The sequence below is a fragment of the Protopterus annectens genome, chromosome 10.part0 (assembly GCF_019279795.1).
Source record: "Protopterus annectens isolate FY-2018-M chromosome 10.part0, PAN1.0, whole genome shotgun sequence".
Lineage (NCBI taxonomy): Eukaryota > Metazoa > Chordata > Ceratodontiformes > Protopteridae > Protopterus > Protopterus annectens.
In genome coordinates, this window is record NC_056744.1 from 625,992,960 (window position 1) to 626,020,223 (window position 27,264).

Below are 27,264 nucleotides of genomic sequence, written 5' to 3' on the forward strand. Positions count from 1 at the left end.
GAAGTGGTTAGCGTTGCTGCCTCACAGCACAAAGTTCTCAGGTTTGGTCCTCGACTAGGGTGTCTTTTGTGCGGAGTCTGCATGTCTTCCCTGTGGTCACATGGCTTTCCTCCGGTGCTCCGCTTTCCTTCCACATCCCAAAGACATGTTGTAGGTGGATTGGACACTCTAAATTGGCCCTAGTCATGAGTAGATGCGTGTGTGTGCCTTCTGTGGAAGTTTGGGCGCTGGGCTGGCAATTCGACACTGTTAAGACTCCAATGCCAATCATGAGCTGACAGGTGATCCGCTGTGGTGAACCCTAACCGGGAAAAAGCTGAAAGAAGAAGAAGTTGTTCAAAAGAAGAATAATATACAGACATTGATAGAAAGTGGAGGGGGGGGATAAATAGTGTTGAGAATGGAATGGGAGGGGGAGAGAAAGGAGGGGGCTATAATAGGGCTATAGTAGTAGAGCTGAGGGTTTCGGAGATTAGTTTAAGCAGAAGTTACTAACAGACAAAGAAAGTTATAGAAATATTCTAGAATTAGCCCTTTATAAAGTACTGTAACCTTGATTCTTTCTCTAGGTCAAGATCAAGCTTTGGTAGGGCCATTCTCAAGGAGTTCCTGGACTCTTCTCCTTCCAGTTCTCAGATTTAGGTAGCTATGGTAATATACCCATATACCTAAAGCAACTGCAACAATAATCAATATGAGGCACATAGTACAGTATTGTAAGTTAAACTTACCATAACAGTAGATGTTCAAATGATCACTGCTGTAGTAGCTGCTCCCTCCCTCCACCCCCTTGTTGTTTTGGTGTGTTTTGTATGCCAGGGTGTGGACATTTATGTTTTGTTGTTCCTGGCATAGTCCTTTCAGGGCTCAGCCTCCCTCTTCTGGTTGGAAGGAAATCTCTCAAGGGCTTTGTGTCCAAACCTGTCTTTAAGCTAGCTCAACTCAAGCTGCTTGACAATTTAGGCATGTGAAAGGTGCCCTGAAGCTTTGGAAGCTGGCCTGAAGCTTTGGAACCTGGCCAGCCATTATATCCTTGGCAGGATATAAATCATATAGCTAAGGATACTGCAGCAGTGATCATTCAAACATCTACTAGGCAGCTCAGTAGTGCAGCGATTAACTTTGTTGCCTCACAGCAAGAGGTTCTCTGGTTCGATTCTCAGCTGGGGTGCCTTCTGTGTGGAGTTTGCATGTTCTGCCTGCATTCGTGTGGGTTTCCTGTGGGTACTCCGGTTTCCTCCCACAATCCAAAGACATGCATCTGGAGCATTTCTCCCTGGGTCTCCGCTAAACATAGGCTCTGTCCTAGTCGGACATTCCCGGTCAACAAAATGATAAATAAATACTGTCATGGTAATTTCAGCTTACACAACTGCACTTTTTTATTTGCTTCTACTGAGACAGCACACTGTGTGCTTGTGTGCGCATGCGCGCACACACACACACACACACACACACACACACACACACACACACACACACACACACACACACACACACACACACACACTTTTACCAAAACAAAAATCATTGTAACAGTATGACAATTCTGAAAAAAAATCATTGTAGCAGTATATTTCCTACTTCTATGAAAGTCTCTTTTCGATGCAATGCATATAACTCTTATGAAAAGGAAGAAAATTTATATTCAGAAATATGCATACTGATTAAATAAAATGATCAGTCTACCCATGATAAATGCAGCATAACTCACACAAATGTGTGGTAGCCATGCAGAAATCCACTGTGGTGTGACTACCAAAAAAAGTAAATTTTCTAACTGATACATGAAAAATGTTAAACTTTATCCAGATTTTGTCATAAAATGGAAATGTTAACAATCATCTTTCTCAAAACATTAAACTGTAGGCTCTTGATCTGTTTGTTAATGTTTATGTATGGAATTTGAATTAATTCCATATTGTGTCTTGTTTACTACATATTCAGTATAAGAAAAGAAAAATGTGAGGTATGCATTATTAAAGTAACTTGTCTTTTTAGTATTTTTATTGCTTTAGAATGTCCATTGCAATTGAGCTTTTCTCCCCAGGTACCCACTGTTATTGCACTTTGCTCAGTTACAGGTAGTACAATGCAATAAAATAAATAAATACATTTTGCAACTGCCACACTTATAAGTCACATAGCTGAGCTGCCACTACTCATAAATTAGACCATCTCTAATGCAATGCCAGGATATGTGATGAAATCACTGTGCAGATCTTTGCTTTTATAAAACTCCAGCTCTCCGTCTTGTGGCTTGATGAAAGTCTGTCTTAGCATTTTGTTTAATTTTTTCTCATCTGCAGTGCTTATGTTTTACTAATACATTTTCCATTTGTTTTCAAGCATCACTGCTACAGCTGCCAGTATTGGAGCTGCAGGCATTCCACAAGCTGGCCTTGTGACAATGGTCATCGTATTGACATCGGTTGGCTTACCTACAGATGACATCACATTAATTATTGCAGTGGACTGGGCACTGTAAGTGATTGCAATAGCATCTGTTTTGTTCATGTCTACTTACTTTACTTTTGTTGATAATAAAACCATATTCTTATTTTATGTGTTCATCAGTATAAATATAATCATTACCATGTGTCTTTTCTTTTTAGTGGTTTGACTATTATTCCCTAGATTTTCTCTTTTCCTTCAACATGCAGTACAGTCACGGGTGCCCAGGTACAAGGGGAGGTGCACTTGCACCCCGTTCTGGATTTTGACTTCAAAAAAATGTTTGCGACATAATACCATTCAATAATCAATACATGCTTGAGTACTGGAAACAAGTCAAGCAACACCACTCCCACAGTTAAGTGAGTTCCAGTTTGGTTTAGTAAGGTGTTTTACATTCCTATTTTGCATTAAATTTCAATATTTTTCAGCATATATAAATATTTTTCGTGGTGTTGCTTAGTTCTACATATTTTATTGATTAGTTTCCAGCTACACTCCACCTTTCATGGAATCTGCATACCTTCTTTATTGCCGTTCTCGTTGTGTTTATGTTTCGTTCCCGAGATGTGCTATAGGTGAATTGGCAACTTTATAAATTTGCTTCTGTATGGCCTTCCACTTTCAGTCTTCAAGATTGGAAGTTGGAACACTTCCTAATATTCCTACCAACTGTCCCTGATTTTGACTCAGATTTTATCTCTGTTAAAACTGGTGACATTTGGAGAAAAGGTAGTGAATTACACGATAAATAATGACAATAATTAGAGTTACCGACTTTTTTTACTTCAGAAAATGTAAAGTAATTAACATTCTTTTAATCTGTCAGTAGTTTAAGATAGTACTAATATTTAAAAAGTATTGCATACTGTGTGGGTGATCTACTGGTAAAGCAGCATGAATAAAAAACAAGCAATCTCTACATAAATATGATATTTTGCACTATAAACCCCATTTGCAACCATTGTACAGTAGTGGAAATCACTTCTGTTTCCAAAATAAAAGCTCCTTCTCCTTCTTGTAGGATTTCTGTTGTTTGTTTCATATCACATTATGACATTCTACATAACAATAATTGGGTATATGACTGTTAAGGGAAAGTTAGAAATAAACTTTGTTATGAGAAAACAGGGCATTGACCATTTTCATAATCCACCCCCCCCCCGACACAACTATCTAAATAGGGTTTGTTCTCCATAGAAAGGAACATGTTGTAATTATAGAGCCAAACATGCTGCACCTTATTTTTCAACACAAGAAATTAAATTTCATGTCATAATGCACATGAACATAAAGTAAACAGGTCTATTCAAGAAATGGAGCAAAATATCACATTAGAGTATCGAATGGAAAATAAGGCTACTCTCATGTATGGAGAGAAAGACATGCCACACAATAAAAATTAATAAATGAAACATGCCTATTTGTAGTTAACAGCCTTCTCTCAATGCAAGTATCCACTTATCCCATAGTGTAACATTACTGGCGCAAAGGTTACTTTATATTTTTATATATTTTAAATAGCATCACAACTTAATTCAGCAATGCTATACCAACACGGATTCAAAATACAATGGCTAGATGCCAAAATGCTAAAATTACTTCTAATCCTTAATACTGTCTAAAGATACTGTGAAATATGGGAAAACAACCTGTTGCAGTTTGTTCAGCTCCCTCACTTATCCATTTACTGAGGACACGCATTCCTCAGGGTCTTTCACATCAGCTTGTTCATCGGAAAAGTCAGACCCACAAGATGCGGTTCTCATTATCTCATTTGATACAGGCTGTCTCCATGGTAGTGAGAAAAAAGTTCAGAGCCCTTCCGGGTTAAGAACCTAAAAGTTGGCAGAAATTGTTGCATTCGGTAATTACAGTATTATGGATTTAGTAGTTTGCAAGATATCTCAAAAATACAAAGAAAGAAATAAAATTGGAAGGATGTTATAGATGTGGTCTGTGCCACGCAATTGCTGACCCTTTAAATGCCAGAATCTCACTAGCTGTCTTCATTTTTGCATAGTGTTTATATGTTGGAGTGTAGCCAGAAATTATACCTCTCAGTTGTCCCACAGTTTGACTTATAATTTCCTTTTGTTCCCCCTAAAATGTAATTTTTCAGAGAAGATGGTGACTTACATTCAGCAAGTAAGGGTAACAGTGTTAGGGAACTCCCTTTACTTCAAGAAATGTATAACTTCTATTTAAGGTTGCCACCTTCTTAAATGCTCACAACCATGTCTTTCAGTCTTCCATTAACAAAACATGAATCACACACCCCTTCTCTCTGCTCTCTCTGTCACACACACGTTCTCTCTGCTGTCTCTGTCACACACACATTCTCTCTGCTGTCTCACACAGACACACACACACACACACACACACACACACACACACACACACACACACACACACACACACACACACATGCACCTACTTCTTCTCTGCTCTCACACAGCCACAAACTCATACACACATCTACTTTCTCACACAATAACGCAAACACTTTATCTCTCATATGATCGGCTAATTTAAATTACATACACACACACTTTGTCTCTCATACAGAGAAACTAACCACCATTTTAAATGACACACATACTTGTGCACTCATACACTCATATAATCACTTACACTTACTTCGTCATGGCTAGTTTAAACTTTGCGGTAAGTGCTGACTTTGTTTACATCCATGTCGGCATGTGTGCATGTGAAACACTCATGGTCATCATTAAAGGAGAAGACGCTGCCAGCACAGAGTGTTTTTTTATTATTTATTGTTGAAGCCTGTTAAAAGTGGGAGGGCGTTTGCTCCCCCTCAAGCTATGGTTCCGGTGCCCTTGTCTGCATGCAGAACTCATGATTTAAAGGGGCCAATCAGGAATTTGTGGCACCCTATTAATTTTGAGCCCAAAACCAGGAAATACTAAGGAATTTGGTACAATTGTGTGGTATGGTTCCACCCTGGTTATTTTATCTTTTGAGATTTGTTCCTGATTAACTTGACTGATTAACGTGAGAGCTATGCCTCCTTAACAGCTTCAGTTAGGAAGTTCACAGCATGGTTAATAACGTTATTCATTCTTGCAAACAGTTTGTTTGATGATATAATATGATGTGATGTTATGAGGTAGTGCCATCTGTGCCAGGGAGAGTATATGCCAGCATAGCTAGCTGGAATTTTGTAAATAATTTTATGTTATTTGACCATCACACTGATTTGTACAGATGTTTGAGTTAAAAATATATTTGTAAAGCTACTTATGTTAAAAATGTAGTAGGTCCTGCTGAACAGAAAGAATGTATGCATATATATTAGGTTGTATTGTTGTAACTGATCAAATGTGTATGTTTATCAGAGAACACTGGAAGGGTGAAAAGTTTGAAATTGTCTTACAGCCTTCAGATGCTGCAATAAATCTTAGCAAAGCTCTGTGTTTGTATTGTAACAGAGTCAGGCGACCAGAGGTGATGTCATCCTCTAGCCAGAATCTGTTTTTTTTTGGAACCCTTGTAGGAGATGAGAATCTGACAGGATATATATCTCACACATCCACACAGACAGAGATAGACATCATTTGGCTTTTGCTGTGATAAGACACTCAGCACTTTTCAGCTTCCCTGCTTTACTAAGTAGTCAGGGAACAGTAATTCTTCAGTTAGTCAGGGACATTTAGTGAGAATAGTTTAGTATTGTTTTCTGCATCTGTGAAAAACTATCCAATTGCATTATTTTTTTATCTCTGTGGTTGTTTATTGTATGCAGTATTCTCCTATTTTCTGAATATTTTAATACCTTTCATTGTGGCTGGTCCTTAAGACAATAATTTTAACATCTTGAGAGTTATGTTTGTTTTAGTAAAACTGTGGCCACTCCTGAAAGACTTGCTGCTTTTGTCACACAATACTGTTTGTATTAGTATTAATTTTATACAGTATAATTGGGTACCCTTTGTAAGAGCCTTAGGATAGCTGACTGGTGGCAGTATGATTACCTCAGAGTCGGGCAGAAAGGGGCACAGCTAGTAAATCTGTGCCAGCTTTTCCCAGGTGTGTATGTGTGTGTGAAACTCAAATATCCAAGTGTGTGTGTCAGCTACTGGGAACAGGGACACAGGGCTCCAAAGTGGTCAGTGTGGACTTTTGTGTGGGTCGGGAGAGAGAGAGTCCAGCCCCAGGTCTGGAGCATGCTCCCTGTGTGCTCTTTATGGAAACTGTGCTTAATGCTGAGACCTGCATCTGACAATACTGTGTGAATCCATTTTGATCTTGGTGACCATCCCTCACTGGAGTCAGTGGTGAGAATTAAGTCACCTTGATTGTTGTCCTGGAGTAGGGACTCATCACATATGGTTTGATATTACTTAAGGATTATTAACAGTAAAGGCCTTTTCTGTGTGGAACAGGGTGGAATTTTTAAGACTCCGAATGATGAATGTTGTTCATAATAAGGTGCAGTTGGGGAGGGGGTGTTCTGCGATGGATCAGCAGCTTCTCCAGTGGTTGCCTGTTTTATGCTTGCTGGTTCATGTTTACCACACAGTGCATGTGAATGCTAGGATGGATTCCAGATTTTCCATACCCCAGACTGACTGGATTAAGAGGTATCTAGAAAAATAAATGAATAAGTGAAAATACTGAGCCAGCTTCACACTTAAAATTGTAGGCCTAAACTTAACAATATAGTACCTTCAGTTTTTGTTTTAAAAGTTACAGTTACCCAGAAACTTTATCATTTTACGTGAAAAAGTTCAATATTACAGTTCTATTGAGGTCTTATCTCATAGCACTATAAATCCACAGAGACACTATTAGTTTCTGTTTTACAGTGTAGAATATTGCAGGAGTTCTTGGTTATCCACACGTAAACAGATATACCCTGGAACTCTGGTCTCTTGGTTTGCACCCCCCTGTAAAAAATCCTATTGGCACCCATGAGTACAGTGTATTTGAAAATGTGAGTGGGTGTAAGTAATAATGCTAAGAAATTCTGTTTTTTTTTCTCCATTGTAAGGATGCTTTACAAAATTATTAAATATATGTGCACTCTACAGGTCACATTTAAATGAATTGCAAGTCTAAATCTACTTTCTCCTAAATTAACATGCACTACAGAGTAAAATTATCACATTTTTTTTTTTCAAATTTCTTTTATCCTCTACTGGTTTTGATTAAGCGTGTGTGTGTGTGCAGACATATTTCTTCAAAAAGGGCACCATCCGGGCCAGTTTATATTTGTCACCAAGTCTGGAAAAACTGATTATTATTCATCTACAAAGCTGATCTCTGCTGAAAAGCTGGACAGTGGTCAGTAATAAGCTGAACAATCTGTTTTGTTGTTAGTCATGCTGGCATGGTGTCAATGGACATACTGTTAAGCATGATAGCTAAGGGATAAAACCTTGAGTCATAGGCTCAATTCCAGTGATTGTTCAACTTAACCACAAACAAGTCATTTGATTTTTGCATGCCTCAACACAATATGCTGAACTGTACAGAAATATTATCCACTGAAACCAGGATTCTATATATCAAATGAGACCATTTTTCTCTCTTAAATAATATGTGAGCCCATGACTTATAATAGCAAAAAATATTATTGAACAAATTAGAGACCAGCAGCTACCACGTGTACAGCCTCTTCTGTAGATGCTCTAAATTTATTTCTATGTATCTTTGGCCTTGAGGGCCACAGCCAATTAGGAAGTCTGCCTTCTGCCTTGAAAATCCAAGACTACATTTAAACTGTTCATTCTTACTGTAACCCCTTGCCAGCGTCTACAGTGTCTGCAACACTACTAAAGCCAACTACTTCTCACTCACATTCAGGACTCCATCCCCCTGCATCCCATAGCCATCTAGGGGTTATTAGAGGAAAGAAAATGTTTAAGCAGTCATATTATTTTTTGCCCATGAAGTAGTGAGTGTTTTGTGAAACAGTCATGCTCTGTCACCTCACATGTTTCGAACATTTATATTTTATGAGCCAACAGCTCCTGTTGCAATCTCTTTTAGCGTAACTGTGTATACGGATGGATGCATATTAGTAAATGTTTTGCTGGTTCTACTCCCCAAAGCTTAAGACAAACATTTTAAAAAAACAAACCACTGGCTACTGATTTATGTGCATCATCATTTGCCCTACATAGCTCACCTTCAGACACTAAATATCCAAAGATCTACCCTCCTCATTTTCACCAGTTATGTTCGCAAAGTACTGAAATATGATTCATAGAAGGTGCTGTCTAGTCCTGTTTATCAAGGTCATTCAGATTGATACAGCAGTGACCTCTGTTTGGCTTCAATGATTCCTTGGCCTTTCTCTTTATGATCTCTGACTGGAAGAATTATTAATTTTGTAGGCACTCACAGGTCCTCATTGGTAACACTTTCTCCTTCTACAGCCCTGTCATCAAAGGCATACATTTTTTATACATTTTCATCATCTTCCTGTAACACTTGTTCACATCAACAAGAGAATAATTTTCTCTTCTTTTTCCTCTGCTTCCAAGCCATCATCCAGTTTATTTATAATATGTCTATATTTTTGAACAATCCCTCACCAAATGTATTTGTGACCCATATAAAATGTGCGTTTTTTTTCAGCTGGACTAATAAACCTGAAAAAATCCAAGGTCATATTCATCAGTTCCCTATATGCAAACACTCCAACTAATCATTGCTATTCTGTAGCATATCAAATTACTACGTGTGACCTACTGAAGCAGATGTCTAACATCAGATATGATGGAGACTTGTCTTCAAGTCCATCCTCAATTCGTCAGCATATTAAGCTCTTCAGTTACAAAGCAGATAAACCAGACCATACAATAATAGTCCATTTATGTGGAATGCACTGTCAGTGGTTATGGTATTATATCCTGCAGTGGTGTTCCACAAATTCAGCAACAGACATAAGTAAAGATTCTCTCATTTCTTGATCTGTTTTATTTCATTTTAACAGTCTTTGCTGGTTTTCGCTAAGCTCTTTAAGCCTATATTTGCATTTCCAGTAAATAGCTGCACTGCATTTTATAATTTAAGTGGTGTAACTGTTGGTATTGAACCTAAATTTCTTTCTTGTGAGGGAAGTGAGAGACAGGATAGTTATGGACATGTGTTTGACTTAATTCATCTCCAGGCCAGTCAGTAAAAGAGCGAAGTGTCTAAGAATTTTCCACCCTGCTCTTGTGTTCTTAAATCCACTGTATCTTGCTGGCCACCTGTTGATAATTTTGCTACACAATTCCCCCCCTCTACTATTTTACTGGCTGTTCTCAGTAAACATACCAGTAATATTTTGCAAAGTCTCTCCCTTAAGCTATTTAAATACATTTGCCCTCCATCTGTATTCCACAAAGCCAGTACAGTGTTAAGCAAGCCAATCTTTGTTACCCTTTTAAACTTGGTGGCTCTTGAATTGCCTGCACTTACTCCAGACTTGCCTTTGGTAGCTCTTCCTGGTCTCATCCTATTTCCTCATGCTATTAACAGTCAGATTAAAATTGGAAGCTCTTCCCCTTTGACTGGTACATCTTGAGATACCTCCTCAGTGGACAAGTTGGAAGGTCAGCCTGCTAGTTTTACCTGTGTTGCCAGCCTTTTAACACTAAGTTTCCTAAGAGAGTGTACTAACTGCTTTATGCTTACATGAAATGAACTTATACTCCCAACAGTAATAATTCCATTGGTGAGATGAGTAAATACCTATTTAATCTGGGAGCTTTCCTTTCACCTACAAACTTTCCCTGAGGGCTTTCTAAGCCTTCCCCACAATCCTGCTCTTTTAACAACAAAATGTCTCATGCAGAGGCTGTAAACAATCACTTCCACAGCTAGAAATAAGAAGATTAAATCTCACAAAAATCAGGCTACTCATCCATCTCATGCATACGTCCCTTAAAGAGTCACCACAAACTGAAACACTCCAAATCCATCACTTTGAATCCCGGCAGCAACAGAAAGGATTTAGTGATATATGACTCATCCCTCCCAAGCCTGGAAAAGAAAAAGGTTACAGTAAGTTGTCTTTTAGATCAGAATCTGTTAAAAGGGCCCTAAGGACACTAACTCAAGCAAGTATGACTATGACACGGTAGTGTTATATAAAAATGGGGCCTGAATGACATGAAATATAAAACCCTGACGGATATGCAGAGAGACGTGTCAGAAGTTTCCAGGTATATCAGAAATGCAGGTAAAGACTCATCCTTTTTGGAACCCTTCCTTCATCTCTGATGATGTCTAGATACAAAGAAAAGATAAATAGCTTTAATAGCTGCTTAAATATCAGGTGTCATTCCAGGTGGATTAAGCATGCACCAGCATGTGATGAGATACTCAACAGTCCTGATTTCTTCAGTAAAGATTGCCTGCCGCTCTCATTTCAAGGCTCGTGCTTACTGGGTAAAGCCTTTGCTGATCCCTGGTGCCTTTGTAGGCAGAGCACACTTGATGGATAGTCCTATGCAAATAACATTTCAGTCCCCAAATCAGATCACATTAAGGTGACTCTCCATAATGCCAGAAGTCTAATTAATACATCATTTGATTTTGAGTCACTCCTGCATTTGGAAAACATCAGTGTCTGGACAGTTACTAAAACCTGTTTTAAAAGTAGAGTGCACCTTCTATACTAGGGTTTTGTGCTTTATATATTTTTAGACCCAATGGTACCTGTGGTGGAGTCACTGTATTTGTCAAGGAAAATATTACCTTCAGACAGATCCTTGGGATTCACTCTACTACAGATCTATCTAGGTAGAATTAGTTATCAGCCAATAGCTTGTTACGGAACACCTTCTTTGTCCCCTAATGAACATGAAAGAGTCTTCAGTGTTCTAAACAACCTCCCTATTAGCAAAAAACTCCCTTATTGTAGGTGATTTTAACTACCATTCATTAAACGGGAATAGCTACACCTCCAACATAGGATGTGTCCAAAAATTCCTAATCAAAAACTCCTTACAACAATTGGTAAATAAAACTACAGAGGATGCAGTATTCTTGACCGGATACTTACAAATTTGGCCACCTCTTGCATTACCATTTTATCTAATTCTCCAGTAAAGTCTGAATGTAAGCACATGACCTTTTTATTCAAACTCCCAAAATCTTTTTCAGCAAACACCCCTGAACTTAAGGACTGCAAACATGCCGACCTCAATCTATGTTGTGACAAAATATCAACATTGACATATGCTTGAACCTCTCCTGACCTTAAAACAACAATATGTTTTACTAAGAAATTCTTCACCCATTTAGAAAAACCCATAAAGCAAGTAGTCACTACTAGAAATAAATATCACAAAAAATTCAAAAACAAACCATCATGGTTGTCTACCATCATAAATAAACTATGCAAGACGAGGAGGAAACAAATTAAATTATTTAATAAATCCAAAACCCCTCTTCACAAGGATAATATCATAAGCATTACAAATGACTGAAGAACACTATCAGATCTACCAAATAAGCCCATAAACTAAGGCCAGTTTATTAGCCTGAATGACTTTATAGCCATAAAGACATAAAAAGTGAAAAGTCATGGGCAATCAGAAGCCATGTAGCTGAAACACTGGTATGTTCTTAAAGGGTCAGGTTTTACACTGAGAAGACTCTTGCTTGGTTGGGTCTTTCTTGCAGTTTTCACATAAAGAAGTTTAAGACGACCATTCTTTATTCAGTTGCCTCTTTCCTGTGGAGTCTGGGTGGCCACCGTGGATCTCAGAAAGGCTTAAATGTCCTATACTAGAAATTCTTTAGGTTTCAAGTAGAGAGTCAACATTTTCAGTTCAAAGACTGAGCAATTACTATTAGGGTGTTTACAAAATGTTGTTCTCACACTGAGATAAACATATGCTTTACATTACCTGAAGCAGTACATTACTGAGCAGTAGTGTATTTAGGGTGGGGTGAGAGGGCCAACAGCCTTGGGAACAAAGTGTTGGAGGGTGTGATCAGCCAATCCCGATTGCTTTTAAAAGCCAGCATTGCATTTGCAATCAAACCTGAGCACTGTAGTGCTCTGTTTGTGGTCTAAACTATAGCCTACATTGTCGCAATGTTCTACAGTTTAAAAGTAAAAACAAATTTTTTTTTTAAACTAAAACCCTAAAATCTGACCACGCAGGCAGCGTATTAACTAAAACATGGATACGGAGGCGCTCCATGCAGGCAAGTATAAACTGTAGCAATTGTTTGCTACATTTGTAGTAAACAGTCTGTTACACTTTAAAAGAAGAAATGCTTTTTTAAATAAAATATATTAAAGAATGGTTGGGGGCAGGACACAAAATCAGGACCTGAATAGCTGGGGCTGGAGGGAGTGGGGGGAGACATGCATCTGGCCACCTGGTTGGTGTGACAGTAGACGAAATGTATGTTTTTTGTTTCTTTCCTTTTTTTTTGGGGGGGGGGGGGTAGGTGCATAGATCTAACTGTAATAAGCCAACCACTTGCGGGTTATTATAGTAAAGTGCTTTTTTTTGTTTGGTCTTCACTTATTGAACCAGCTACACTTCTGCCTGGAAGATTGCCTGATATATATTCTAATCAATACTTGATAGTCCATATTTAATAACTGAATTTGAACACTTTGCAGCAAAAAAAGATTTGCTTCCAGAGCAAATACACTTTTTTCCACACAATCTCTGATATATTACAATTGAGAGCATTACTAAATGAAAAGATAGAGAAAAATATATGTTTTAGTTGGGCAGCTATGTGGACTTCAATTTCAGTAAATGAATTTTGCAGTAATTTTGACCTGGTAACTAACATGGTGATGGTTCAATACTGAGAAGTTCTGCATGGCTTACAGAATCTGTGGGATCAGAATATAAAATATAAGGCAGTACCCTCCTGTGATACATCTTCTTTTAGAATACCTATACTGGCAGTTGAAGACAGTAGCTCGGAATCAATTAACTGTTTCCTCTTTCTGTTCCATACATCGTGATGGCAGGCCTTTTTGAATTTTTGATAGGATGTATATCTCATCATGTTTAGAACGAGCAAAACCAAGTAAATCCACAGATGAGAAGTGAAGCCAGAAACCACAGCAGACACAAACCAATATTCCAAACACGTTTTAATGATTAAGCGCTTTCGTCAAGGTGAAAGACTTCATCAGAATAACCATGATAGTTAAAACACATCTTTAAATAACCCACCCCAAGCTCACATTGGTTAAAAGTAAAACATCACTTTCTGCATTAAATAATCAATGAAAAATGTATAAAAGATACTTAATACACTACTAATAAAAGTACTTATAAATCTCAGAAACAACATTGATTTCAGCTTAAGTACTGAGCTTATAGAAACACTGTCATTAAGTCCAGGAGCCTGACAGGCATTAATTTTAATCTGCCACTTAAGCTTCATAAATTCTAAATATTAATCCGAGGGTGCCCCAACCGTGGACCCAAATTAACTTGGTCAACTATAAAAAATTAAAAGCATGCAGTGGAAAAAGGCTGATGTGCCTGTACAATGCATTATTCTCGTTCTTATGCTTAATATCATAAGTGTGCTGGTAGGTTTTCTGTCTCAGTGCACTAATAAGTTTTCCAGCTGTGGTGGTGGTGCTGCGGTAGCATTGTCGCCTCACAGTAAGACGTTGACCTGTTCGATTCTCAGCTAAAGCATCTTCTCTGTGGAGACATGCGTGAATGGGCGTACCTTCGTTGAAGGTTGTGCATCAGGCCTGGCAAGTTGGTATGTAAAAATCTACTGCCAATCATTAGCGGACCGGAGTTCCGCTGTGGCGACCCCTAACCAGGAAAAGCCGAAAGATACAACAACGACAAGAAGTAAGCATCACAGGAATCACATAACATGACATAAACTACTCATTAGTCCACAATAAACTGGCTAATAGGCCACTGGTTGTTTATTAAAAGGAAACTTCCTTGAAGGGGTTGTTGGAAAGATGCAATATTAAATCAGATCATTGTGGTATCTTCAAATGTGATAGGTGCCCACAGTGCCCATTTATGATGGACACAAGATTAAAATTAAAAATTATGGATACATCACCCCACATAGGAAACATTTTTGTTACTCCAAAGGAGTAGTTTATGTCATGTTATGTGATTCCTGTGATGCTTACTACGTAGGAAAACTTATTAGTGCACTGAGACAGAAAACCTACCAGCACACATATGATATTAAGCATAAGAATAAGAATAATGCATTGTACAGGCACATCAGCCTTTTTCCACTGCATGCTTTTAAATTTTTTATAGTTGACCAAGTTAATTTGGGTCCACGGCAGGGGGACCCTCGGATGAATTTTTAGAATTTATGGAGCTTAAGTGGCAGATTAAAATTAATGCCTGTCAGGCTCCTGGACTTAATGACAGTGTTTCTCAGTACTTAAGCTGAAATCAATGTTGTTTCTTTGATTTATAAGTACTTTTATTAGTAGTGTATTAAGTATTTTTTATACATTTTTCATTGATTATTTAATGCAGGAAGTGATGTTTTACTTTTAACCAATGTGAGCTTGGGGTGGGTTATTTAAAGATGTGTTTTAACTATCATGGTTATTCTGATGAAGTCTTTCACCTTGACGAAAGCGCTTAATCATTAAAATGTGTTTGGAATATTGGTTTGTGTCTGCTGTGGTTCCTGGCTTCACTTCTCATCTGTGGATTATCTCATCATGTTTGTTCAAGGCAGCTGGTACCCTACTCAGCTAAAGTTGTATATCATCTTCAAAGATATGTTGGATGTTCTTGTAGTTGTTCAAGCATTTAATAAATGTCTGTAACTGAATGTTCTACTGCTAAGGCAAAACAATTTAGATTCAATGCAGTGTATTGCGAAAGGAGGCTTTGGCATGTAGCCTTTTCCATGAATCTTCTTTCACAATCTGTGCATTTGTCAGATATAAAAACATTTTCTAGTGGGACAGTCTCATTTGAGCAGTTCATTTGGTCATTAAATGGTGACTGTATATTATTTTTTTTCAAGATGACTGCAACATGGACGGAATCAGATTAAGGCATGTTTGTCTTTCTTGAGAACATCCAGTTACATAAGTTTTAAACTAGATGTCAAGATATTCTGTCAAGGAAATGACACACAACTAAAAAATGCATTTACTTTAATTCCTGTCATCCAAAAAAGCATTAACAGAAAGAGAAGGAAGGGTGCACATGATTCTCAGCTCGGTTTTGTCTGAGGCAACTAAGAATCTTCTACATGTTAAGAGTCAGACATGTTTTTTTCTTCCTTCAAGGTGCAATATGTTGCATGGATCCAGTTTCCTTTCCCCTTCCTTTAGTGCTACAGTTACTCCCATTAGCTTTACTAAATTTACTGATACTTGGCTACCATTGCCTTAGATTCTGCCCAAATTTATGAAATCAGCTTTACCTGAAGTACTAATGTGCTGCTTTCAGTCTGATTGTTTCTGTAGAACCTCAATTCCTTAGGTCAGCCTGCTTCACAAAGCCTTGCTTCCTTTGGCTTTATGCTCCTTAACCTGCTGTCATTCCACCCTACCCCAACCTCATTTCCTTTCATACTATCCTCTCCCAACCCACATCTTAATCCATCATTCCAAACTAAACAAATGTTTCAGCCACAGCCCACCACTAAATCCTGCCATACAAAACACCCATTTTATTTCAATATACAGCTGGGTATGAACAGTGCCACTGTCACCTTATCATCTCTGCACCATATCTGATCTTCTCAGATATTTATTTGTATTTGTTTTCCAAGATAGAACACTGAACTCCATAGACCTTTTTCACTCTCAGCTCGGGAGTGGTGTCTGGTTAAGTACCTTGCTCAGAGGTACACAGATAATGAATGGTAAGGGAATCAAACCTTGCAACACTGGACCACAGGAAACATCTCTTTAACAGCTCCTTACTCCTCTAATCCAGCTACCAGACTATAAAAGATAAAAAGTTCATTTATTCTTCTCTCATTCACCTACTCCACTCTAACCTGCATCTGATTTCTACAACTATTACTATCCTAAAGTCTCCTAATCATGCACAACAACACCTCTCACTCATTTCTAATATGGCCATACTTGCTCTATCTTCATCCTACTCTTTCTTCCTTTTTCACTTTTCTGATTGGTTCCACTGGGTACTTTATTTTCTCTGATATACTGCCGACTCCCCAAATTACTCCTCCATAAAGAAACATTTCATACATAGCACAAGCCACTACAGACTAGCTCACGGAACAGATTTTTTTCAACCTGTTGATGTCAGTCAATAGATCTGCCTATTTGCACTTTATCAGACTCTCAAAATGAGCATCATCTGTGTTCTTTGACTACTTACAAACTTAACAAAATCATTACCCTTACTATTCTATCCACGCTTCTGCTGCCCAGAGATATAGAACCTAATCCCTGATAAAGATCAGGAATAGGAATAGGGCAGTTTCTGCCATCTTGTCATTCCCTGGGGAGGTGAAGTTCCACTGTGTCATTTCTTTTGCTACAGCTATAATACCTCAAGGGTGGATAAAAGTAATTTCACCAAATCCTACTTGAGCTCTAAAGTAGTAAGAGTGGGAAGGCTGCATGCTGCCAGTCCTGGGTCAAATTTCTTACCTCAGCTTTCCACACAATTGTCTTCTCAGTCCTCCAACTCTAGTAGGTCAGGACATATCCATCACTAATGTTAATTCCTGCAGCCTGAGTAACAAATGGGGAAATAGTGAGCTATGGACTTTAACTTTGAATAATAAAATCATAGAAAAAAAAACAAAAAAAAAACAATGCTGAAGCCTGGATCAAATTTCCTCATCAATTCAGCAAAAATACACTATCTTCACCCACAAGTTGGTTTGGAGGTTGGCATAATGGTTAAGGTGTTTGTAGAATAGTGTGTGCATTGTACCTTTAAGAAGCATTTCCAAGGACAGCAAGTGCATATAAATAGCAAGCACATGCTAGCTTCAGTCCCATTTTGAGCGTGCAGCCATAGTGTGAGCACGTATGAGTGTGATAGCTAGTTTGTTTACAAGTTTATCTAGGTTAAAGTTATTAAGCCTCAATCCTGATGTGTTTGTACACAATAAAGCTGCTTGAACAGAACCCACAGATGTTCATCTGTTTTATCCTGACCAGATGAGCGACATGATGTCTGAACCGAGAATCCATAGACTGCTTTTCAGAGCTACAAGGAACAGAATTAACAGTGAAGGTGAACTATGTGAACCAAGTACAAAAAGGGCCAGAAACAAACTAAAGGTAATGAAAACTTGCACAAATTATTTATTTTATCAAAAAGATAAAACAAAGAGTTACAAGGGCACAGAACAGATTATTAAGCAAATGAGAGGCACCAAAGTTTATGAATTAAACAAAATGTTTGAAATTAAGATATTTGACAAAATGATTATTTGAAAAGCTCATAACTGGTTTGGAATTACCTCAGAATTGCAAATTGAGCATGTTTAAAATAAAATGAGCATATTCAGAGTAAAACGAGCACAAGAAAAGTATAATGGACATGAAAAGAGATTAAACAAGCAAAATGGATATAATAAAGGGCAAAAGGGGCACATTAAGCATAAAATAAAGCAAGGCAACTGCATGATTTTTGGCAAGTTACTGTGTTCATAGGTTCATAGGTAGATACTAGGCTATCTGCCCTAGGGCATTTATAAGCCTAGCCAGAGTGTATTTGGCTTCCGCCTCCCTATTAGATTAGCCTACTGTGCCTCTATAAAGTAGGTCACAGAAGGTACCCTTTAAGATTAATTTACTGTGCCTCTGTCTAGCAGGGACACAGAAGAGATCCCAGGGGTGAATTTGTGATTTCCCATCCACGCATCCAGATTTCGCTTGAAGAGGGTCAACGAGGGGCTATGTCTAACATGAATTGGGATTCTATTCCAGAGTGAGGGGAGCCTCTGGGAAATGAATCTGTCCCTTCAGCATGTCCTATTTATGTTTGTGCTGAGGTTTAAGTCCCTGGAGCGTGTAGCTCTAACGGACTTGGATTTTTTGAGATGGAGCATGTCCATTAATTCTGGGTTTGACATGGCTTTGTACATCAGGCATAGATCGCCTCTGAATAGGCAGTAAGCAACTGAGTAGAGCTGGAGTTTCTTTAGTCGAGCTGCATAGGACATCTGTTTGTAGCCCATGATCCTCTTGGTGAGGTACTTTTGGGGTCTCTCCAGTTGCTGCAGATGTCGGGTAAGGTACATCCCAAAAGGGGCATTGTATTCAATTATGGACCTGATGAATGACGAGTAGAGGGGCACAATGACGTCTCTTGATCTAGATGCAAACCCTTTCGTTATAAGGTGGGCTATATAAAAGGTCTTTCTAACCACTTTGGCAACGTGATTATCAAAGGAGAAATTACTATCTACGTTGGTCCGCAAATCTCTAATTACTTCTTCCGTACTTAATGGATTACCACCTATGTGGTAATTTGTGGGCATCTTATTTTTCCCAAAGGGATGACTATGCACTTTTAGCATTTAGCTTGAGGCCGTGGCTCTGGCACCAAGCATCCGTCTCTGTGAGACCCTTTTGGAGGATGCTTGTGTCAGCTGGAGATTCAATTATGGCACCCAGTTTGCAGTCATCTGGGAACTTTGTCAGCCATAATCCCCCTGTGTTAGCCTGAATCTCAGAGAAGTATATACCGAACAAGAAAGGTCCCAGAACTGAGCCCTGTGGGATGCCACTTGTAACTGGTTTGGATTCGGACATGGCACCTGCGATTCTGACCATGTGGGTTCTATTCCTGAGCCAGTTTACAACCCATCTTGTGATATAGGGATTGATATTTAAGCTGGTAAGCTTATTTAAGATGCCCGAGTGGGGTATTGTGTCGAAGGCTTTTGCGAGATCCAGGTAGGCTGTGTGGACTACCTTGCCCTCATCTATGGCTTTGGTAACTGTTTCAAAGAAATCAACTAGGTTTAAGAGGCAAGATCTGCCCTTAACAAAGCCGAATTGGGTAGGGTGCAGTGTCTGGAGGCTCCCAATGTCTTTTTTTATGAGTTCCATGATAATATGCTCCATAGCTTTACAGACCAGACTAGTCAGGCTTATGGGGCGATAGTTCCCGGGGTCCGTTGTGGCACCACCTTTGTGGAGTGGGACCACTGTAGCTGCAAGTCATTCTTTGGGTGCATATCCTGTAGTAAGGCTAAGTTTGAACAGTGACTTAATGTGAGGGTTAAGTTCTTCTTGGAGCTTGTGTAAGACACAGCCTGGGACACCGTCCGGTCCCATAGATGCTGTGTTTTTTGCTTTGGAGAGGGCAGCTTTCACCTGTGCATCTGTGATGTCAGGGAGGTTACATTCAGTTGGGATAGGCATTTGCTCCTTTGGGGGGAGAAGTTTGTGCTGAATCTGTCAGCCAGGATGTTGGCTATGTCTGTAGGTTCAGTATATTTTGTACCATTATGCAACAATTCAGAGCATATCTGGGAGTTTTCACCCATATTCCTGACATAACTAAAGAAGGTCTTGTGATTATCTTTAGTGTCTAGGGTAATTTTTCTTTCAAAACTGGCCTTTGATGATTTTATGAATGATTGAAGTTTCTTGCTAATACTGATCAGAGATGCCTTCCCTTTTTGGGATTTTGCTCTGTCATGTAGTAGCTTCCTCCTTCTGTTGTATAGCTTATTTATGGCCAGGGTCCAACAGACAGGTCTCCTGTTTTTGGAGGAGTGAGTCTTGGTTTTATTTGGGATAGCACGATCCATGCATTCCTGCAGGTGCTCATAGAATGCATTTGTAAAGGATTCTGCAGATTGGGCTGTATTATCCTCTGGCCCGGGGGCTTTGAAGGATTCCACCTCAGTCTTGAGAAGTGCAAAGTTGGCTTTTGAGAAATTCTTTACCGTGATTTCCTTGGCTGGGGGTGGGGATGGGATATGGATGTCCAGGGAAATTTGTTTATGGTCTGTTCTTACCAATGAGGGGTTTACCTCTGGTGTGGAACATAGAGTCCCCATGTTGGTGATTACCAGGTCCAATATGTTGTTTCCTCTTGTGGGAGTGGTGACCAGTTGTTCCATCGCGTTAGAGTTTATAAATTCAAGGAACTGTTGGGCGAGGGTGTTTGGGCTTGAGTAGCTTTCCCAGTCAATGTTTGGGTAGTTGAAGTCACCCAATAACATAGTGTTTGGAGAGACCTTCATATTCTCCAGTGTTCTCAGCAATGCCAAGTGGGGTTCCTGTAATAGGGAGGGTGTACTATAGCAGGCTACAAACTGAAAGGCAGTTTTGCCCGCTGTTGGTTGCACATGGATGGTTTTCGATGCTTTGTGCAGTGCCACTAACCTGGAGGTGTAGGTATCTTTGGTGAATATAGATACTCCCCCTCCTTTTGTGCTTCGGTCCGAGTTTTGGGGCCGAAACACATGGTATGAGTTATAACCTGGTAGTGCTGGGGTGCTCTCAGGAGCCTTGAACCAGGTTTCTGTTACTGCACAGACATCGATTTTCTCCATACTGAGGAGAGCCTCGAGTGTGTGCATCTTGAGGTTTAGACTTCTGGCATTGAGTAGCATTACCTTTAGTTTTTTTATCCTTGGGTTGTCTATGGAGGTGGGTTTGGCCTTTGAGCCTTGCCTAAAAAGGAACTATGGGGGTGGCAAGAGCCTTGGCCAGTATACGAAAGCCTAAGGGTGACAGGTGCAAGCCGTCCCTAGTGAAGCAACGTGGCTTGTCGAGCATGTCATCCCATAAACTACTGTTTTCCATTGATTGAAGCTATTCAGGGCATAACTAGAGTTATTCAAAGTATCTCAAAGTGTGTAAAAGTGCTTGCAGTGTATGTGTATTGTTGTGCATTTATTCCGAAGAGTTTATTGTGTGCAAAGTGCAACTATCTCATGAAGTGCAGTCAAAATACAGCCATTTTGAAAAGTTCCCTGTACTGGGTGTGTCTGTTTGTAGAGTGCCACCATTACAGAGTATTTATTGCATTGTACAGAGTTATTTAGCAAAGTGCAGCCATTTTGGGAAAGTTTCAATGTGCTGTGTACTGTTTATTTGCAAAGTGCAGTTACTTTGAAATGTTTCTTACTCTGAACTTCTTCTGCCCGGTTTATTCGCAAAGTGCAGTTACTTTGAAATGTTTCTTACATTGATTAAAGGTGATTTCTTACAGTACAGAGATTTCAAGAGTATTACTGTGTCCAGGAGACTTAGTTCACAAAGTTCAGTTATTTAGAGGCTTGTTGCTCTATTGGGCATAGTTACAAGTACTGGCATAAATTTCTGTCATATGTATATGTGTGTGTGTGTGTGTGTGTGTGTGTGTGTGTGTGTGTGTGTGTGTGTGTGTGTGTGTGTGTGTTCATGCATACTTGCAAAAGCCTTCACTGGTATATGTTAATATGGCAGTAGCATTTTGCAGATCAGGTCTACTTGTGTTTGATCAGAATATTGCAGAGCATCAGAGAATATTTGAGCAAGAGTGCAATGTTTTTATACAAGCAGCTTATTCTGACAAAGATGCACACACCAGGGCATTCATTTTGCTAAACGTAGCTGGGTCAGAGGCCATTGAAAGAGAGCGTTCATTTGTGTATGCACCAACAGTATATGAAGGAGATGGGGAAAAGCATCATATTATTGTACAGGCTGAATCAAGTGAAGACCCCGAGTATTTGAAACGCAAATTCAGCAAAATGTGCAACCCTCAGACAAATGCTACATTAGAGAGGCATTTGTTTTACACAAAAGATCAAAAGCCAGGAGAAACTTTTGCAGCTTATATTACTGACCTGAGAAACAAAGCTAAAATGTGTAGGTTTGGTGATTTAAAAGTTGGTTTGATAAAGGACAGGCTTGTGTGTGGTTTTAATAGTGCTGCAGTGAGAAACATTTTGCTTCATGACAGTGATTTAACACTGAGGAAAGCTATTGAGATTTGTGAAATCCATGAAGTTGCAGAAATGCACACAAGTATGCTTGCAAGTGATAAAAGCATGGTTTCAGCAGTTTCCAGAGCAAATGTAGACATCATGCAACATGTGGCTAGAAGAAGCGGGCCTAAGCACATGTCAGCTGTAACCCCTACAAGTGTGTCAGGTAAAACCCATAGTTTTCCAGCAAATTCTAAGACTAGGTCAGTGAAAAGGACATGCTCAGTGCCATACAAGGGTGAGTCAGCAAAATCCAAATTGAGCTTTATTGTTAACTGTTGCAATTGTGGTGCCAGTCATGAGTCTAAAGAGAAAAGTGCTTAGCATTTGGTCAGCAATGCACAAATGTAAAAAATGGAACCATTTTCAAAAGTTTTGCAAAATAAATAAATCTCACACAGTTATAAAGATGGGTCATTTAAAAAAGCAAGTTGATCAGATAGAGACCTACAAACCTGCTTTCTACATAGATGTTGTATCAGTAATTGGTGAAAAAGTTGCTGCAGTAAATTTGTTGACAAGGAATTAAGTGTTTTGTACTGTCCAGAAGCCCACAAAACAGGCTCAGATGAAATCAGAATATGTATTGACTCAAGAGATTTGAACAAAGCATAAAAGAGACTGCATCATCCTTTGCGTACAATCAAGGAAGTCACAGCCCTAATACCGAATGCCACTGTTTTTTCTGTCTTGGATACAAAAAGTTAATTTTGGCAAGTGATGCTTGATCACAAATCTTCAATACTAACTACTTTTAGTACCCCATTTGGAAGATATAGATTCCTCAGGATGCCATTTGGAATAAAATCTGCAAGTGACGTTTTTCAGCGTGCAATGGATCAAATTATTCAGGTTGTCCTTGTGCCATAATAGTAGATGATTTATTGGTTAGAGGCAATAGTGAAGCAGACCATGACAGAAACCTTAGGAAAGTTCTAGACAGAGCATGTGAAGTGAACTTAAAGCTCAATCCTCTGAAGTGCAAATTCAGACTACCAGAAGTTATATATGTAGGTCATTTATTTACTAGCACTGGCTTGCAACCAGACCCATCCAAGCAAGCAGCCATTCTAGAGATGCCAGCACTGGATAATGTTCAAGCTCTACAACATTGTCTTGGTATGGTCAACTATTTAGGCAAGTTTATAACAGACTTCAGTGAGTTGACAGTACCTTTGAGAGAGCTGACATGCAAAAAGTTTACATGGTCTTGGTTGGAACAGCACCAGACAGCATTTGAAGACCATAAGCAGAAAATTGCCACCCCACCTATATTAAGATACTATGATGTCAATAAACAAGCAACTGTTTCCAGTGATGCTTCAAAATTTGGTCTTGGTGTAGTTATTCCTCAAGAGGGCGGACCAGCAGCCTCTGCATCTAGAACCCTTACCCAAACTGAAATGCAATACACTCAAATTGAGAAAGAACTTTTGGCAATAGTATCTGCATGTTTATACTCAAATTGAGAAAGAACTTTTGGCAATAGTATTTGCATGATCAAAGTTTCATGATTATATTTATGATTGAGCTATTCAGATTGAAACTGACCACCAACCTCTAATCACTATTTTAAAGAAACCTTTGCATTCAGATCCAGTAAGATTACAAAGAATGATGCTCAGATTGCACAAGTACAACTTGAAAATGGTCAATACAAATGGCAAACTTCTTTATCTGGCTGATACCTTATCCAGATCATCTAGAAATACAATGGAACAGCATAATGCAGAAAATTTTGATTTTGATGTCATGGAAGAGCATAATTTTTCAACCATGAGACTTGATGAGCTAAACGGTCATACAAAGACTGATCTAGTTTTGCAAAAGTTCAACCACTTTATTAATGTTGGATGGCCATCAAAGCAATCTAATGTACTGTCTGAAATGAAAACTTATTTTCTTTACAGAGATGAGATGTTGAAGGAAGATGGCACTATTTTCAAAGGTCCTAAAATTGTAGATCCTGCTTTCTTACAATGTGAATATATCCAGATTTTACATAGTGATCACCCAGGTTCCAAATCTACCAAAAGAAGGGTGAGAGGACTAGTATTTTGGCCTTCTCTAGCAAAAGATATTGATAATGTACTTTCTTCTTGTTCAGTACACAATAGTACTAAACCGCATTTGCTAAAAGAACCACTTCAGCTAAGTCACGTTCTTGAAATACCTTGGTCAACAGTAGCCAGTGATATATTCGAGTGCAACAGTCAGCATTACTTAGTGTTTGTAGACTCTTACTCATACTGGTTTGAGATCGATTTACTACCTAACCTAACATCCACTGCTCTTATCACCAAGTTGAAAAGTCATTTCTCAGTCCATGGTAGTTCAAACAAAGTAATTTCTGACAATGGTACCCAATTTATCAGTCAGTTGTTTCAGAAATTTGCAAAAGAATATGACTTTGTACATGTTACTAGTAGTCCAGAATACTCACAGTCAAATGGACTAGCTGAACATGCAGTAGAGTGCAAAGCAATTACTAGAGAAGTCAAAGTGTGATAATACCTGTGACACCTGTGCACTGGCCCAGCAATCATGGAGCCTCAATCCTCACCACTAACACCAGTGAGGGGTACCCAAATTGGGAAGGATAACAAATACACACACAGTAAAGTACAATTTCCCTTAAGTGCACACAGAGATCACAGTCAGTCTGGCGTTGGTTTCTCCCTTTCTCTCCAGATCCCCAATAAGACTCCCACTGGCACTGCTATAAGGTCCAGATATCAGCCTAGTGGTCAAGCTAAAACGTCAAGCACCCTCTCTGTCAAAGCAGTGCTTCATGTCCCTGCCAAAGTAGCTGACACACGCACACACTTTGAGATATGAGTTATATACAAACACAAAGACACTCCTGGGGAAGGCTGGCAAAGGTTCTCCAGCTGTGCCCCCTTCTCTGCCAGGCTATAAGGTAGAAATCACTGCCACCAACCACTAATATCAGCTACTAATAAGGCCCTTACTAAAGAGTGTCCAATTATTACTGCACAATATTATTATCCAAATGGTAAGTGTAACTGAAAAGCAAGGCTTATTGGAGTGGCTTAGTACATTATCACTATATACATGCAATGTACTCTAGAGCTTAAATAATCTCTACACAAAACAGCCACTGTTGAAAAGTTAAAAAATATTTAATAATAAATAATAAAGAACACAAGACAATACTTCTTACTGCACAGTGCTAGTTAACAGTTCAGGGATCACAGGAAATGCTTAAAATAATGCAGTATAATAGTTCTGACATCAATACAGAAAAACAACTAGTCTAATCTTCCTATTTCCTAGTTATATTTAAGAGCAAACATGGTTGTAAATAAACTTACATATAGAGCAAGACAGTGCTGGTGATGTTGGATGTTCTGAAGACAAAGGCAAAATGCTATGAGTCTCTCTGTCCTTAAATTGATAGCACAGTACTACTGACTCATTTCAGATTACATCATGTTTCTGTGGTTCCCAGGCTAACAGAAACTCAGAGTTTAGCAGCTCTTTTGATCTTGCACCTGGCCAGGAAGCTACAGTAATAAAAAACATTATATATGCAAATTCTAGCAATTAACTCTGGTCAAAAAACAATAGCAAGAATTCCTTCATCCAGACATCTCAGCTCCGAGTTTGAGATCAAAGAATTATACAATGCTTGACTTATCATCTTTCCTCCAGCAGAGTGCAATGTGGTTACATTTTTGAAGTTCAACATTTAACAAAGAGAACAAGCATGTGGCTTACATTAATATTTACAAATGACAGAATTATGTACAAAAATCATATCTAACTAGGCTGGCAGCCTTCAATATCTTCAGATATTCTCCCCCCCCCTCCTACAGAGAACTCAAGTTAGTTTTTTCAAGTGACCCTTGAGAAACATTGCTTGAGAGGGTTAGGTCTATCTAAGTATACCTTACCCAATTTCCTATCTTGACAGCCCATCTGCTTTGGCATTCCTACTCCCAATGCGGTGCTGCACTAACATTTCATATGCTTGCAACCCTAGGCTCCATCTTAGCAACTTAGCATTTTGCTGGCTGGCTCTGTTTAACCATGTTAGGGGATTGTGATCTGTCACTACGGTGAATTTTCTTCCATACAGATAAGGCTGAAGTTTCTGCAGTGCCCACACTATGGCTAGACATTCCATTTCTACAGCTGCATAGCATTCTTCCTTGGATTGGATCCTATAAATGAGATAAACCACTGGGTGCTCTTCTCCCTCTGAAGAAATCTGGCTAAGTACAGCCCCCACCCCATGGCTCGAAGCATCCACCTGTACAACAAATTCTTTACTGTAATCTGGACTGGCTAACACAGGGGGTCCCCCCAAAGCTTCTATAAGCTTCTGGAATGCCTGCTCACATGCTGGGGTCCACACTACCTTATCTGGCCTGTGTTTCCTTGTCAGGTCTGTGAGGGGAGCAGCTATGGTACTATAACTGGGGACAACCTTTCTGTAGTACCCCAATGTCCCTAAGAATGCCTTCACCTGCTTTTTGGTAACAGGTGCAGGCCATGTCTGAATGGCTTCCACTTTGGCAGGTTCTGGCCTGATCTTACCACTCCCCACCTTATGTCCCAGGTAGGAGATCTCTGCCATACCCATCTGACATTTGCTTGGCTTAATGGTCAACCCTGCCCTCTGTAGTCTGCCCAACACCTCCCTGACATGTTGAAGGTACTCTTGCCAGTGATGGCTGTAGATGGCAATATTATCTAGGTAAGCAAGGGCAAACCCTCCTACTCCTGCTAGGATATGATCTACCAGCCTCTGGAAAGTTGCTGGGGCATTTTTCATCCCAAAGGGCATCTTTGTGTAGTCATACAAGCCAAAAGGAGTCATAAAGGCTAACCTCTCTCTAGCATTGGGAGTCAAGGGCACCTGCCAGTAACCCTTGGGAAGATCAATGGTGGTAA

General features: G+C 39.2%; 1 protein-coding gene across 2 annotated transcripts in view; it reads left to right on the forward strand.

Annotated features, from left to right (window-relative positions):
- SLC1A7 (solute carrier family 1 member 7) overlaps positions 1-27,264 on the forward strand; it is a 941,247-nt gene that overhangs the window by 731,371 nt on the left and 182,612 nt on the right. For both annotated transcript variants that reach the window (XM_044085451.1, XM_044085450.1), the window contains one exon: positions 2,350-2,484. In XM_044085451.1, coding sequence (XP_043941386.1) covers positions 2,350-2,484 — 135 coding nt within the window. The remainder of the gene's footprint in view (positions 1-2,349; positions 2,485-27,264) is intronic.